The sequence below is a fragment of the Tauraco erythrolophus genome, chromosome 6, assembly GCF_009769465.1.
Source record: "Tauraco erythrolophus isolate bTauEry1 chromosome 6, bTauEry1.pri, whole genome shotgun sequence".
NCBI classification, from domain to species: Eukaryota; Metazoa; Chordata; class Aves; order Musophagiformes; family Musophagidae; genus Tauraco; species Tauraco erythrolophus.
The window spans coordinates 11994345-12011633 of record NC_141470.1 but is presented as its reverse complement, the minus strand read 5'-3'; the positions used below and the strand labels follow the sequence as shown (position 1 = coordinate 12011633).

General features: G+C 41.2%; 1 protein-coding gene across 1 annotated transcript; it reads right to left on the bottom strand.

The window, feature by feature from the left end:
* Nucleotides 1–117: 117 nt before the first annotated feature.
* Nucleotides 118–16044, bottom strand: UEVLD (UEV and lactate/malate dehyrogenase domains). Its single transcript, XM_086614187.1, has 12 exons — nucleotides 15995–16044; nucleotides 14046–14130; nucleotides 13329–13391; nucleotides 12463–12626; nucleotides 10824–10959; nucleotides 8780–8904; nucleotides 8056–8161; nucleotides 5974–6144; nucleotides 4884–5057; nucleotides 4199–4283; nucleotides 3428–3551; nucleotides 118–2125 (listed from the first exon to the last, which is right to left on the bottom strand). Exons 1-12 carry the CDS (start codon nucleotides 16034–16036, stop codon nucleotides 1961–1963), a joined length of 1440 nt encoding a protein of 479 aa, XP_086470313.1. The 5' UTR covers nucleotides 16037–16044; the 3' UTR covers nucleotides 118–1960.
* Nucleotides 16045–17289: the final 1245 nt, after the last annotated feature.

Below are 17289 nucleotides of genomic sequence, written 5' to 3'. Positions count from 1 at the left end.
CCGCTTCCGGCAGCGACACCCGCTTCCGCTCGGCCGTGACGACACTTCCGCGAGTATGCGGCGGGCTCTGCATCGCGTCACGCCCCGAAACACTTCACGGAACGCTAGGAATTCTTTGTAAGGCAGTTTATTGTTAAAAAGTATTTTTGGGAAGTAATTTCCCGTGAGAATGTAAAGTGCCATTTCCCTCCGCACGGATCAAGCTCCCGTCCTTTGGTTATTTTCCAAGGAATACGATACAAACACGACAGGGAAGAGCCAAGATTAATATTTCATAACATAAGCATCAATCTAAAAAAAAAAAAAAAACAAACCAAAACCAAAAAAACCCCAACAAACCCAAACCTGGAAGACTTTAAAACTATTCGTAATAACCCCCAAATAAACAAAATACCTGGACTATTCACATGAGAATAAATGCTCAACACTTCCAAGAACAATGGAAAACCATAATTTTATGCTGTTTTTCCCAAAGTAAGAGGAAAAAAAAAACAAACCCCAAAATTCAGCCAGAGTGTTGGGTGCTTTTTTTTAGTCTAGCAGCAAAGTTGCCACCAGCAGCTTATCACTAATTTTGTCCTTTCACTGGCCACTGCAAAGAAGGAAATTTGAGTAGGAAAAAAAACATTCCTGAATTACTGAAGGTTTTCTCTTTGTTTCTATATTTATCTTAATTCTGAGATCAATATAAACCCAGAATTCCTTGCAAGTCTGGCTCTTTGTGAGTTCTAACCGAAGGCACAAAGGAACAGATGACACGGATCCTACTTTTGCTTTGAAAGCGTGGTCAATACTTAACCAGTCACACCTCAAAACGTAACGCGGATGGAATGACGCTCCTAAGCTGCACGCCACAGGAGTGGATCCCACATCTCTGCCTGCAATGCCATGCTGAGGTATAATCAGGACGAACAGTCTTTTACCAGTGCAGTGATTCAGGAAGTTAGAACCTCAAAGAAACTCTTTATCTTAAAAATATCGGCTTTTTGATTTCTCTAAAAATCCGGCTTTTTCATCATGACCTTGGCTGCCTTCTAGGCAGGTTACAGGTTCTGCTGCCTTGTCAAGTAGCTGTGTTCTCCTCAGGCTGACGTAATGCTTACTGACATCAGCTGGCTTTGGAGCAGACACTTCTGTGTGATTTAACTGTCAGATTTTATCGTTCATTCGAAGCCCACCCCCTGCTTCTCCCTTTCAGGAAGAGCACCTCTTCCAACGCTGCACAGCGTAAGCGCGTTGCGCACATGTAGCGAGAACTGCAGATGCTTTAGCGCTCTGAGCGCCCTTACAAACCAAGAGTAAACAAGTCACGGCCAGAAAGTCTCAGACATCATTAGACATACAAGAGAAACTCATATCCAGCACTTCGGGTTGGAAGGATACTGCTAACATCATGCTTTTAGCTTTTTTTTCCCCTCTTTGTAATAAAAAGTCCATTGACACAAGAGCATCTGAGATAGGCATCAAAGATCAAGCTACCGAACGGCATCCCCTGGTGCCCTGAAGAGCTGGAGCGTGACCACATTCTAGACAAGCCCCTGATGCAGCAGGTAATTAGGAGGAAGAGCTCTAGCTGGGTCTACGCACTGGAGTTCCCGCAGAGCTGGGTAAGCTGCTCTCCTAGACTGTGTCCGAATGAGGCACAAAGAGCTAAGAATAACCCAAGAATCGGGCTCTAATCAGCAACACAAAACCCACAGGCACAAGTCACTTGAATTTAGGTAAAAACATTCTTGCACTTTACCGTCCTCAGTTTGGCTACCAAAAGTGTGCTTGTCAAATAAGAAATTCTGTGCAGTGCAGTATCAAATGACATAAACCAGAACTGAGAAAGCGCTTTTCGAATGTAAAGTAAAAAACTTCTTGTTTTATCTAGAAATCCATATATACCAAGCAACCCTTTCAGCCTAGCCAGCCTCCGACTGGTGTGAGCAGAGAGAGCGGCTCCCTTTGCGCTTGCTTACAGCTGCAGCTGCTGCTGAAGGTCGTGAATCGAGCCCGCGCTGCTTTGCAGCTTCTCTTGCACTCGTGGATCTCCTTCTAGTTTGACCACTTCCATCACCCCCTCGCTTCCAAGAATACACGGTAGACTTAAGAATACTTCACTGTTTATATTGCAACATCCCTGAAAAAACATGCAAAGAAACTGTCACACAGTTACTTATTTCTGCTCTGAAGCACTGAACTACACAAAATAACTTATTTCAATTAAGCAAAGATATTCTACCATATTCTATCATATGGCATGTTTTGCATCATTCAAATTCCAGATCCTGTGCAATGTAAAACAGTACAGATAAAACCTGAACCATTGCACACTCCAAGGAGTTTCCCCATATAGATACATCAGACCTCTGTAATGCAGGCAAATCTTACACTACAAAACACCATTTAACCAGTTTCTTAGGTAGAATGAGCAGGGACACTTGATAGTACAGTATCATTAGTTCTTTTAGGACTCAACAAAAGAAATTAAAAAATGTCACTGAAGAGAGCTATCCGGGGAATATTTTTCAAGTATTGATCCCATATTCATTCTGTGAGAGACTTTATTAAACTCATACCCCTAGAATTCAAGTTACACCACAGATTTTCGCTTATTTTTAGGGTCTGTATGGGAAATTTTACATTCTGTAGGTACTCTGCAGTTTAAGAGACTTGTCACTCCCCTAGAACTGCATTTAGTTCATAAATGACTAAAAACTGTACTTGAAAACATAATGGTGAAATCAGGAGTATGTTGGTACTTGACACAATAAGCAGCCTGCTCGAACTTGCCTGCACTGGGACACGCAGATCACCCTTCTGAAGTCTGTGAACACAAGTGACCAGTAAATGTTCCTACACGGGTTTTTTCCTCATATGAAATGGCGTAATGCTTTAATGAAGCACCTCAGGATAAACTTCAAAGTTCAGTCTGCAATTTAAGTCAAATATAGCTTCATAATCCTCTCCCTAATGTAAAGTAGGGAGTAAAAAGCAGCTCTTTCAAAGCTGGTCAAATGAAACATTGGCAGAAAATGCATTTTATACTTTCATAGAAGATACTAAACTCTTTTGGCCCCTGCAAAAATCTATCATCCAATACTGAGCACTTGGAAACTGCAACACACACGTTTCTCTTCGTTTTCCAAATCCAGCTATTCAAAGGAGCTGGTCAGCAACCTTGAATGTATTTTCCCTTCAGACACTTGCATTTTTGGGAGAATAATCCACTTTTAATACTGGTTTCAGATTAATTAAAACAACAATTGATTTTTGCTCCGTCTTGGACCAGAATTGAAAGCTGTTGCTGGAAGAAAGTAATGAAGTAGTGCTACTTCGGAACAGTTACTTTAAGTGAGATGTCTGTGCTGTTAAAATTAATTGTCATATCCAGTATAAATAAAATAATTACACTGCCAACCAACATATGTAACACATTTACCTTTGCCAGAGTGGATACAGAATGAACCTTTCTTTTATCTTTCAGTATACTGTCAGTCAAATCAGCAACTGAGAGCCCAACAGACCAAGATCTCTGACCTTCTCCCTTTAGAACTTCCATAGCTCTATATAAACCCGGAAAAGGAGAAAAATACGATGTTTAGATCTTAATTATTCCTATTTTGGTTTATAGGTAAAACCCAAAAGACAGATAAAGTGTACCAGTATCAGGTAAAGCATATTATAAAAACATGATTCTCTGTTTTGGAAAACAACAAAAGGGAATTAAGAATTGCTTTAAAGAATTTCTTTACTGTATGTTTTACCCACACTAGTAACAATTCTCTTTTCTGTCAAGAGGTGTAACTGATATGTGGCTAATTAATCAGGTAAATTGATCCATGTGTACTTGCCTGTGAAAGTAAACTGCTTCCACACAAGCTCTGAGAAAAGTGTGCCAGAAGGCTTGTCTACTATTTATCTTTTTAAAACATACAATTGAACTGGCAGCTAATAATATTCTAGTGTGTATTCTACAAATGTCTTGTCCTTAGATCGTCACAAGCAGAACATTTTTCAGAACAACAGTGGGCATATACACACACACATATATGAAGTGAACGACACCCAGACCTACAATTTCCTATAAATTCAATGTATGAACATTTTAGAGCAAACTTCCTCCTCTCAAAGAGCTGAAGGAAGAGACTCTGCAAACATCAAGTGCCTAAACATGAAGAAAAAAAAAAAATAAGATTATAAGGTGCATTACCTGTTAGCCACCTTTTCCCTTGAGTTACGAGCAGCCATTGCTTCCGTTTGATTTGCAACTAAATTACAACTGGTCCATGACGGTACTAAATAGAAGCAACCAACATTTAAACGTATGTTTAAACAGTGATTAAAATAGGTACCAGATAAGGTGGGGAGGAGGAAAAAAACCCCACAATTTCAAGCTTTCCAAACTTTCCCTCCCCCACAACAACCCAAATCTAGTTGATGACCTTCTAAGATTCCCTGGGCTGATGAAATAAACTCTATAGTAGCACCTGGCCAGAGACACTGCTTAAAAATGAAGTAATGTTTAATAATTCTTACATTAGCAGTAACCTACCATATATTATACCACATTTCCTTCCTCTTTCTGTACCTTTAACCTCTATTGTCATGCCAAGTAAAAAGCATTTGAGGTTGTATTTCTTTTTTTTTCTTTTTTCTTTTTTTTTTCCCTTTTTTTTTTTTTCCCTGTGATCAAATGTTGAATACTTTGGTATCACTCCAGCTCTACAGCCTTGGGCACACACCAAAATTGTATTATTTAGAACCATTATTACGAAAATCTACCACCCTGCTTATGACTACCATCACTACTTCTCTCAATTATTCTTTCATTATTCAGTTACTTAAGCACTTCCAGGACATTACATACTCATAGTCATAATAAAGCATCACTTTACCTTTGTCTTCCCCTTGTTCACCGATAATCCAAGCATCTTTTGCCAGCACCTGTGCTTTCAACAGGTTTGTCAGAACATACTGAAATCTCTCGGTATCTAGGTTGGCACCTACTCCAATAACTCTGCTTTTGGGAAAGGCACTCAGCTTCCATGACACATATGTCATTACTTCAACTATATGTGAAAGAAAAATATGTTGCCAATGAAGGACCACTCAAAATTCAACACCACTGCAAACTACGAATCACAATTATGAAAGACTCAGGTACTTTAGAAAAGGTGTAAGCATGGAAGAACATATCAGTAGTTTATTTCAACCTAAAACACATCAGGTGGGGAGGAGGTGAAGAAAATTCACAGCCCAAGTAAAGTTTTAAGAGAAGTCAAGTGAAACTTCAGAATGAGCCACATGCTTCTCTCTACCTAAAATCTCGCATGCTTCTAAATTTAATTCAGCCAGTGTTTAATTTCTTTTCATTTGGCAAGCACTCTTTTCTCCATCTCCACAGCTCTAAATGATGGGAAGGGTAAGAAGCACTTGACAGGGCTGTCTTCAGTGTGTTGACAGGACAGAGAGGCTCAAACACACTTCTTTCCCTTTTAAGTAGTGTTTTTGCTTTGTCTTAGTTCACAGTATCTGACCAAACAGATTTAAACTTTCTGTCAAAACATAGCTGCAATATTTACTATTGACACTGTATTATGTACATTGGTAGTCTGTGAGTCTGATCCTATGGCACGGGACACACATGCATCTATCCTTACGGCACAGGAGAAACACACACAGAAAACTCACGACTGACAAGACAACAGCCAATGGATGCTAATCTTGTAGATACAGTCAGGTTGAAACTACGTAGGGAAACATACAGGAATACATACCTCTTACACAAAACAAAGTACACTATTTTCTTTTATCTTGGTAACAGTAAAGAAAAAAAACCTCAAAGACAGTGTCCTGCTCAAAGCTGAAAAGGAAACATGTTTCAGAGTAGCAAGAATTTTTGATTAAGTGGGTATATTCAGCAGTAACGTATTTTTAAAACAGGCCAAACAGAAAGCCAGCTGAGGGACAGAGGTACCAACCTACCTGGGTGAGAAGCAACAAGGAGAACAGTGTTCTGACTGTAGCGCGATATTGCTGGGATAATTCCTCTGAACAAATCCACATTGCTTTGTATGACATCAAGATAAGTCTGAGCATTACCCAGAGAATTAACTGTAAGTACCACAACTTTTGAATCAGCTGAAGCAGAAAAATCTGAAAAGATAAATAAATTGTGTTTTTAAAATTTATGTCATTCTGTTAAGTTTTAGATGCAAAACAAAGAGCTGTCCTAAAGGCTGAAACTGCAGCATCCAGCTTAGTTAGGGGTTCTTCCCCTCCTGTCTCCCCCCATATCCCTCAATGTGGAATCTGGGGCACTTCCACAGCACCTGTAAAACACAGCTCTGCCACAGAACTACTTTTCCTGTTTCATACTTGGCAAACACAGAAGGCAGACTGCAATTTGTCCAAGGTTACAGAGCACAGACCACAAAACATCTAGATGGTGTTGACAGATAAGCTTTTCCAAGTTTCCTCAGCAAGAGATAAAAAAATACATCCATGAAAAGGCTCCTTTATTTTTCTTCTGATTTTTAAAGAAGGGGAAAGACTTTTACTCCATTATCTGAGGCTTCTAAAATGTTTGATCTTATAGCTCAATCTAGGATATGTAGACAAGCATAAAACGTGTTCCAAAAGTCTATTTAACTCAAGTAAAAGACATGTATTTATCAGCCCAAGAAAACAAACAACTACAATTGCTGCAGAAATTCCAGAGTCAAAGCTGCCTTGAGCAGGTAACTCTGAATATCCAAGTACCATACAGGTGATCAGCTTGGACACAGAAACAAGGTAATTCGACTGTCACACCACTTCTGGAACAAGCTGAAGTCAAAGCAGAGGCCCAGTGCACTGACAAATTGGAAGCATACTGAGCAGGATGTAACTAGTACCAGCTTGCACCAAATCCAGACACAAAGTAAAATCATCAGGTGACAGCGTGTAAGCATTTTGTTATATTTTAACACTACTAATAGCTTAGCCAGCAACGAGATACAAGCTTTTTATACCACGGCTAAATGTAAACACATAACAGGTAACCACAAAGGCACAAACAGGTAACCACAGAGGCACAAACATGAGATTTGTGGTACAGTTGCACAACCAGGGTTTGGCAAAAAATGTGCTAGCAGTAAAACCTGCAAGATAAGATCAAAGGATGTAGAGCAGGCAATGTCAGGTGCAGAATAAGCAGATAAGCCGATGCCTGGTGGAACCCGACCAAGACCCTGTCCCTGAAATAAGATAAATTACCTCAGAAGCACAAGAAAGCCTCCCAATTTGATCTTGCAGAGGGTGCAAAGAACATAAAAGCACCACAGACGAACAAGGAACAATGGGGAAGTTGATCAATTCAGATCCAGCTTCCCTTGTGGAAGAGCTTTCCAGCTGCATCTGCATCACCTCAACCTCTGCGACTAAGACCAAAGACTAGTTATGGAGGTACGGCATCGACTCCGTTGAATTGTACACTCATAGCTAATTAAGGACAAGATTGTTAAGAACTAGTTGTCTGAATATGCAGTATAACAGTTAACAACTAAATACTGCCTACGTACATGTTTAATGAACATTAATTTAGGAAAGGAGTACTTTGAAACTTACCTTTTTTATCAGCCTTTTTAACACTGCTCTGGCAGCTCACCTATCTCTAATTATGTAACACGTGTATTTTTCCCCCCGCTCTTCCTTCCCTCTCTCTCTACCTACGACACTGAAGTACTAGCTTGGCTTCTCCATATTTCTGTGAGAGTCCAATTTCAGCATTAGCCTCTCACCCTGAAGTACAGACTCACATACCTCTGTAAACAGAGGTTTCATTCTATAAACAGAATGAATAAAGCCTGAAATAAAAGCGATGTGAGCTTTGCTGAACCTTCCCAATTTTGCCCTGAAAAAATGAAGAAAAACAAGAAGCAATGAAAAGTTAATAACATCTTTTTAAAAAGATGGCCTATATGCCAGAGCCTCTGCATCTCCCCAGGTGTCCTGCTCTCATTAAATTAAAATGAGCACAAGCACACACAATACAGTACTCACTCCCATTCCAGCAACATCTCATACCTTTGCTGATCTCCACATTTGGCAAAGCAAAGATCTCCAAGTCCATGGTCCCTCCTTTTGCTGCACCTTCAGAAAGATCCAAAAGAACCACCTTGTCTGCAGCACCCTGTATGAATAAAAAGAATGCAGATCAACAATAGAACAACCCAAAACTTATTCTTGTGGGAGTAATAAACAAAAAACAGTATTCCTCCAATTTCAGTGTTTGTTGTACTGTGTATAAAGCAAAATTACTGACCAAAATTATTGTCAAATCACAAGAAAAATAATTTAGTTTAGTGAGTTTAATTGGAAAATGACTCATTAGGAAACAAACAAATAAAAAAACCTCACAAAACTATGTGTGTGAAGTTTTAAGTGTTTATGTTACTGTTGTCTCTGAGCATATAGCCATAATGAAGCATAGACCATCTACAGAATATCCTTGTCCAGGGCACTAGGAGATCCCAATCGCAAGAAGCCACTGCTCAGGCAAGAATCCTTTAACTAAGGATTTCCAAAATAAGTGAATTCAATATTCAATCTTGTATGTAAAAAGCTGACTGCGAAAACAAGGCAGAAACTAGCACTTCTGTGTGTCCATAAGTTAACTGAAGAGGCAAATGACATAAGCAGTGACATGGCTATTAAAACTGTCGAGTCATTTCTATGTGTCAGACACAAAGAACTAGGTTGGAAGCCTATCTCATAGTCAGGTCTGTTGCTATTTATAATAATTATGTACCTTTGCTGCAACTGCCAGCACACACGCAATGCCAAGATCTCCACCTCCAACAACTGTAATTTTGTTAAAACATCCTTCGTTTTTGCCTCCACCTCTTTTATTCTTTGATTTCATGTCAGTCTCTCCTACAACGAAAAGAAAACCACAAACTTAAGTGCTGGTCCACACTGCGTCAATACAAGCACTGCTGCTTCATAAAGGATCACGGTTGTGCCAGAGTTACATAAACTTCTTCAAAACAGTGGCCAAGCCTGACCACAGAAAATTCATCAAAACTTGCAAGGTGCAAACCACAAATATTCCTCTCTGGATAGCAATGTTTTTTTCACTAAGTAGAAAATATGAGCATAATAATATCAAGAAGCCACACTCTGAGACCATACAAAACAACACTCCCTTTGCTTCTGTTACAGGTGTGAATATATGCCACGGTCATAATGTTTGTAAAAGATTCGTATTTGAAGAGACACGCAAAATGGAATTTGATTAAAATACAACGATCTGAGGTCGTTCAGCCAAAGCAACTGCTAACGCAACGATGCTTGTTCTGACTATAATGCAGAGAGATTTGTAACAGAAACACTGATTGACTAAAAATGTGTATTGTGTGCACACGTGTGTGTGTGCTCACAAGCACGTATGTGCACACAATTACCACAAGAAACAGCAGAAAAACCTTAAAGGGAAAGGTGTGCAGTAGCTGCCGCAGATCATCACCTGTGATTTCACTAGAAGAAGACAGAAGAAAAAACTGACCTGAAGAAAATGTGTCAGGATAAACAACAGGACTGGAGCCACAAAACACCCAGATAAGGAAAACACGAGAACTGTGAAATGCAGCAATTTTGCCCAAGACTTACAATCGGCGAGATAAAGCATTGAGGCAAAAGAGCCAAATAGCATCCTCTCCTGAAGGGTATAAAAGACAAGTCCAAAATCAGCTTGTCATCGCTGAACAAGAAGAGCCCAAGAGACATGATATGGGCTCAGCCACCAGCACAGTCCTCAGTGTTGCATATCAGTGACAGTGGTCAGGCAGGTCTCAGGGCTTGTGACTGCAGATGTGAGAGCATGAGTGAAAGAGATCTGAGAGAATGAATGACTGTGATTTGGTAAAGTCATAGAATGGCATAGACTGGAAGGGACCTCAGAGATCATCTAATCCAACCTCCCTGTTATGGGCAGGGACGCCTCTCAACTAGATCAGGCTACTCAAGGGTCTGTCCAGCCTGGCCTTGAACACCTCCAGGGAGGGGGCATCCACAACTTCTCTGGGCAATTTATTCCAAAGTCTTACCACCCTCGTACTGAAGAATTTCTTCCTAAGATCTAATCTAAATCTGTTCTCCTTCAACTTAAACCCATTTCCCCTTGTCCTATCAGTGGACACTCTTGTAAAAAGTCCCTCCCCAGCCTTCCTGTAAGTTCCCTTCAGGTATTGGAAGGCAGCTATTAGGTCCCCCCGAAGACTTCTCTTTTCAAGGCTGAACAATCCCAGCTCCCGCAACCTGTCCTCGTAGCAGAGGTGCTCCAGCCCCTGGATCATCTTTGTGGCCCTCCTCTGAACAGGCTCCAACAAATCTGCCTCTCTCTTATGGTGGGGACACCAGAACTGGACACAGTATTTGAGGTGGGGTCTCACAAGAGCAGAGTAAAGGGGAAGAATCACCTCTCTTGACCTGCTGACCACGCTTCTAAGCAACTTGTTTACAATAAAAACACATTTCCCTTCCACACGATGTCACATAGAGTTTTGCTGGAGTCATTTCCAACAAATGAGTAGTACCAAGTCTACAGAAGTTTCAGTAGGCTTAAATGCAAACATGCAAAATAAGCTGCTTATTCAAATAAAGAGAATCTGAGCTCTCGGTTCACAAAGAGGCACTTTTGATTATACAGAGAAAACACTGAACGCTGTGAACATGCAAACACCAAAAATGTAGATATTAAAATTGTGTAGGCATCTTTGTGGTATCAAGTACACAATAACCAAAACAGATATTGTGTAGGAACACTACAAACAAATTCATGAAATCATCCACACCTTCAGTAATCTTTGCAATGTAGGAGAGAAGTTCCGATTGCCTGGCTGCATCAGAAGATGACAGTGAATACAAAGGGAGCTCTTCCTCAAATTTTGCAATCATTTCCTTGATTAATCCAATGACAGTTGATTTAGGCTGAAACAGAGTAATACAGAGGACAAAACAGTTGATTAGCTATTTCATATAGTGGTATCAGCTGTAAACTGTAGCATTTAATAAAGAACTACACAAATTTAATAAGAAGCTATACAAAATTTAACCAAATTATAAATACTGATACCCTTAACATTTACATAAATACTTAAGGTAAAGAAAAGCCTGGGAATTCCTGCATCAATAATGAAAAATATATCCCATCCATTTCAGAAAACTAGCATTCATTAAATAATTTTTAGTGGCCTGGCAGTCCTATTTAACTAAATTATGTAATACAGTGCATAAAATCATTTAGTACCAGCGCTGGCTTTTGAATCTCCACGCTAATGTTTCAGAGTTCTGCTGAAAGAGACATATCTAAAAGGCAGGAACTTCCATTGCACTTTCTTGAGAGATTCTTAATTGGTCTAGTATTATTATTCATTATTGACAGCAACAAACGAGAAAGTATCGAAGAGTCCACGTGAGGCTTACAGTGCTTTATAACGAAGTCAGTCCCCTTTTTTCTTTTCAGCTTAAAACAATCTGCCTTACAATCACTTATAACTTCCTTTACAATTGCTTCAGACAGTGTGAAAGCTATAATTTCAGGAGATTTAACATTCTGCTTCTCTTTGCATAATCATTACATATTTAAGATTGTCCTGGTTTTAGCTGGGACAGAGTCAGCTCTTCTTTTTAGCAGCTAGAAGAGCTCTGTGTTTTGGTTTTACTCAGAGGCTCGCTCTGAGAAGAATGTTGATAGAAAGCTGATGTTTGTAGTTGGCACTGAGGTCTCAAGGACTTTTCAGCTTGCCGGGTTCTTGCCCATGTGCAGGAGCACAACAGGATAGGGGGGAGCATGGCCAGGACAAGGGGTCCACGACTCTCCTTACGATTTGTACTTGGATTTAGGATTAAGGCCAAACCAGCCAATTAGTATTCCATATCATGCAGTGTCATGCCCAGTATAAAAGTGAGGGTCAGCCGAAAAGAAGGGCTTTTTGCCCTTCTGGGACTCTCACTTTCGGACTCTGAGTGCTTTCTCTCTCTCTCGCTCTCTATTTCGGGCCTCCCGTTCATCCGGGATTGCGGTATTGGGATTTATCTGTTTCGGGATTGCACCTTTGGGAAGAGACGGGCCTCGGTCAAGGGGTGGTGAGCAATTACACCGTACATCACTCATTTGTATATATTTATCCTTGTACATATCCATACATATATACATTGGTAGCGGTAGTAGTAAATTGTTCTTATCTCAACCCACGGGTCTCTTTCCTTTTTCTTCTTTGATTCTCTCCCTCATCCCTGGGGTGGGGGAGGGGGAGTGAGCAACTGTGTAGGGTTTGGTTGCCAGAGCGGCCTAACCCACAAAAAAGATGAACAAAATACGCAGAAAACAAAAAGTCCCAAACCCTATCCACTCCTCTCCATCGATCTCCATATGATACCATGCTTTATTCCCAAATGCTTTCCTCCTCTGTCAGCCACTCCACCTCTTACATGGCTCCAGTTCTGCAGGTAGGGCAAATAAATCCTGCCACGAGCATCAACATGCTTTCCCACTGAAATGCCCATGTTCACAGTCGGCTTCAAGAAGCAAATGGGGGGAGCAAAGGGATGAGAATCCAGAATCCACAGATGAATAGGTATGTTATAGGAATTACCTGTTCAACACAAAACAAAAGCCATTGCTAACTTGATGTGTGTGCATGTGATTCACACTTCATAATAACAAAGAAAAAAGCCTGACAAATCACTTTCTAGATTCACATTGGAAAGTATTTATGTTACTTAGGCTCATTAATAAAAGTAAACTTGTCTGAATCAATCTGAAGTGCTACTGATTGTCTTTCTTAATATAAAGCTGTGTTGTTTTGTTTCCCAGAGTATTCTATCAGCCAATGTGTCCCCTCTTCCAGACAAAGAAATCTCAGTTACCTATTTCATACTTATTTTAGGACTCAACAACTGATGCAAAGAGGTATCTATCAAGAGCTTTACGTCAGACTTCAAAGGCTTTAAGTTAAAAATAAAAAATTATCTACTAGTTATTTTTAGACACTGCCTATACAAACATAAGGCTTACAGGGTCCATGCAACATTCAGTAGAACCAAAGAGTCTGCCTACACAGTCTCAAACTACATGATTTTTTTAATAGTTAATTGACTTATCTAATACCACCTTATTTCGGCATCTAGGAGTACATGAAGGTTTATGCAGTAGAAATGGCTTCTGTCAATTCATGCAAAAATCCTTTATAGCCATCTTTAAAGAAGCTGCACAGTGCACTGTTAAGAGGCAATACCCAACATGTTTTACAATTAGATTCACAACTGGCAAGGAAACTATATTTGACTTATCTTACCATATTTCACTGGAACAGTACCACTAAAATTCAGGAGGTCCTTCTGGGATCCATCCTTGAAGGCTGAAATTAAAAATGTGATTTTAAAAAATAGTAATAGTAAATCCTTTTGAATCTGGCATGGCAAACCCATCCACAACTACCACTATACAACGCTAGTTTTTTTTCAGAAATCAAATACATTGCTCCAGAAAAAAACAAGGCTAAAATGTTACTAAGGTCCCTCCCTCCCCCTTTGAAATAATTCCTTACTGGAATCTTAATGAAAACGGCATTGGTACAACTAACAACATCATTAGCCTGAAAACCCCTTGTCCTGAGTAATTCTGGTGGTGTAGGAACTTTCGGTCAGGCTGAGGGATTCTGGAAGTTACACTTGTTAAGCTGAAGACTTCAAAATGCTTTCAATACAATGATGGGATATGGAAAAAATGCTGTTACATATAAAGAATTTAGAAGAACATCCATCTTCAATAATTACTGACAGGTTAAAATCGAATGAAATTCAGTGATCAAGTCACTTAGGTTTTTATACGTATGCATTCTTGGAAGAGCTTTCAAAAACAGTCACATGGCATGAGAAATTTTACTCCAAGTCAAGATAAAGACAGGAACACAAAGGAAAGATATTCACACTATTTGGATTCTATTACACACAGTCCAAATCTGGCAACTAAGAATCCCCACAATTAGTTCAAAGTAACTATCACTTCTTACTGTATGTGTTCATGGAGAATGTGAAGTTTGGGTAGGTCTTGTTAACATTCTTTAGTTCTTCTATGGTCAGGTCTCTGAATTTATACTGGGAAGGGGGAGAAAAAAATCAGAAAAAAACTGTTTAATTTCAAAGGCTGCTTCTTTCATTACCAGAGATAGGCAAAAGGAACCCAGAGAAAGCAGAAACACAAGAAGGGGAAGGTAATAATTACTTGTAGTATTATAAATAGTTTTGGTGTGAAATAATCAAAAAAATGATACAAAAAAAGCACTTCAAAGGTATTGCAGATCTGCTGTTGCTATATTAGAACGTAAATTCTGAACATCACTCCTTATATACTATTCCTTCCTCTTTACAGCTGTGTGAGAAGAGACAAAATTTAGTCTCCTCTGCACATAATAATTAAATATAAACCTCTTAGAAAAAAAGAAGTCATCTTATTACTTATGACATAGTTACTACTAAAAACTCAGATCCACCTGCACACATTTCAGAAGAGTTTCATAAGATGTCGATTTCCACAAACATATTAATTGTGTAAGTAATTAGCCTTTAGGATTTTTTTTTCCATGTTTCAGCTGTCCTTGAGAGCTGAGAAAATTCAAACAAAATAATGCATCCCTCTTTTCCACCTGCAGAAAACCTGCCCACAGATTAACAAAAGTACTGATGCCTGAAATGTGATCTGAAAGTAATTATCAGCAAGAATGAATCCCTGCTACTTCATTTAGACTGTTCCCAGCCTGCCCAACACCTGAACTTCCAAGCGATTTGCATCCTCCCACATCTTAAAGTTACGAAGAATATTTTCCACTTCCTAGATTAGAGCATCTGCTTCTCATTTTAGGGAGTCTGGAGCTGCCCTGGGACCCTGGCCTAAGCAAACACAACTGCGGCCTGACAATGGGCTTAGGGAGCTCTCACTGCACAAGAACACTTGTCACGAAGCAGCAGCTGAAGTCTACAATCCTTTCAGTAAGGCACCCCACCAGAAACAGCAGCGATGCTACCGCTACGCAGATGGTAAGACTATTTTGCACTTCATACAAGAAAGGACAAAGCTGCTGAAAAGAAACCCCTTTTAGTCAGCTTTGCCACATTCAATCTTACAAGATACTGCAAAGTCAAGCAGTAAAAAAAATAAAATAAATCAATAATAAAAATAATCAGATTAGGAATGCCTACACAACTTAAATTTAACATGTTTTCAGAAGTGTTGCTATATCTTGTTGAGAAATCAAAGCCATCTTTCCTCAGCTGACTCCCTTCTTATTCATACTGCAAAATGAGGCATTCTTATTAAAATATTTTGTTCTTTTCCAAAGGTCAGAAGATCTTTATGAGCTGAGGCAGATACAGACCTTTCTCATTTTGCACCTACAATTATCTGGCACGCCCCAAAACATAAACACGCATACCTGTTTCTCACAGGGAAATCAAAACGCCTTTACCTCAGAAGGACGCCTAAAAAATAAATCCGGGTTTCTCAACCGTGGAGATGCTAACGCAGGGATCGTCATCGAAAGAAAAACCCCAGGAAATTAATACCTCTTCATGCAGACTAAGGTTTCAGTTGCGTGCAGCACACCACACGCGTTAGCGCGTCCCGAACCGCCGCCATACACCCGGCACGGCGCAACTTCACACTCCGGCGCAGTGAGGCCATGTCCACCCTGCACCCCGAGCGGGACAGAAGCCCTTTACGAGCGGTGATCACAAAACCAGAGACGGCACCGCGCTGCCTGCAGGGAGCGGGAGGGCGGCCGAGCTGCAGAACCCCCTCAGCACCTCAGCTTTGGACGGGCGGGAACTTCTGCCGACCGGGGGCCACATCTCTCACGCCGCACGCTCCGTCCTCTCCTGCTTCAGGTGAGCTACTCTGTTCCCTCCACCCCGCCTAACAAGTCGGCATCTTCCACAACCCTGCCTCAGCCTCCCCGCACCTCACCTTGCCCAGCTGCTTCCTCAGCGTCTCCTCCGAGAACGCCATGGCGGCGGCGGCGGCGGCGGGCGGGGCCGACTCCCAGCAGCCCTTGCGCGGGACGCGCGCGCCGCCGTCCCTCCGGGCAGCGGCGTCCCTGTGGGGGGTGGCTGAGGCGCCGTCCGGGTGTTGCCCCGCGTTCACCAGGGGAGCCGTGAAAAAACAAGTCGCTTTTACATTTTCCTTCTGGGATGTCACATAAACGCCTCAGTACGTCGCTGCGGCAGGTGAATGCAAAGAGCTCGCGGCGGGGTCGCGTTTCCAGCGGTCACGGTGTACCCACCCTGCCAGCCAGGCTGCAGCCTGCTAAAGGCTGAAACCTGTGGGGAAAAAAAACCCACCTTTCTGGTCTCCAAGAGCCCCCTTAGCTCCGTGCTTCCAGATAAGAGGGAAGGGAATGGCACTCGCTGCGGGAGAGCGGCGGTCCCGCAGGTTCCCCGTGCGCTGCTCCTGGGGAACACTTGGCAGGGGCATATCCCGGAGCGTGCCGGCCCTTTCCTGCGCTGGAAATCTGCAGAAAAATGCGGGAAATGAACAAACGTGCCTCCAGATCACTTCTAACCCGTTACAGTGCCAGACAGTTCTCAGCCACTGCCCTCCTTTCCTCTCTGTTTCTTCTGGAACAGGCTGCCCAGAGAAGTTGTGGATGCCCCATCCCTGGAGGTGTTCAAGGCCAGGTTAGATGAGTCTTTGAGCAACCTGGTGTAGTGGAGGGTGTCCCTGCCCATGGCAGGGGGGTTGGAACTAGATGCTCTTTGAGGTCCCTTCCAACCCAAACCATTCTATGATTCTATGATTCTCCCACTAAGCTAACATGAATTTTGAATGGAATCTGGCTGTGTGCAATAACAGAGAAGTCATCTTGGCTATAAAACCATACATAGGTGTTATAGGGATTCGGGGATTTCTTCCCTCTGTATTGACAGTATTGCAACTGATACGCAACTTTATGGAGTTGCAAGTATGTAAATAAAAATCTGGAATGAGCTTCTCTCCCTACATTAATCTACCTCTTATTTTTTAAGCCTCCCTACCACACAGTAAAGATACCAGAAAAGTGCCTTTTAGAAAGTGGGCTATGCAAGTCTGACAGCCAATTCAGTGGAAACCACAGTGTGTTCAGCTAGGTAAATGGAGACAAATGCCAGTCCTATCCCCATAACCCACCAGAAAACTGCCAGATTGTAGCAGAACAGACCAAACACAATAGTAGCACGTTTCTACAAAGAGTAAGATTTCCTCAGGGAAGCTCATACAATTGT

Excerpts from the sequence above, each read along its gene's own strand:
- UEVLD (XM_086614187.1), bottom strand. The coding sequence starts at position 16,036 with ATGGCGTTCTCGGAGGAGACGCTGAGGAAGCAGCTGGGCAAG. Across the intron at positions 10,960-12,462 it reads ACCTGCAGAACTGGAGCCAT|CCTAAATCAACTGTCATTGG; the intron begins GTAAGAGGTGGA and ends ACTCTGTTTCAG. Across the intron at positions 6,145-8,055 it reads AAATGTGGAGATCAGCAAAG|ATTTTTCTGCTTCAGCTGAT; the intron begins GTATGAGATGTT and ends TTATCTTTTCAG.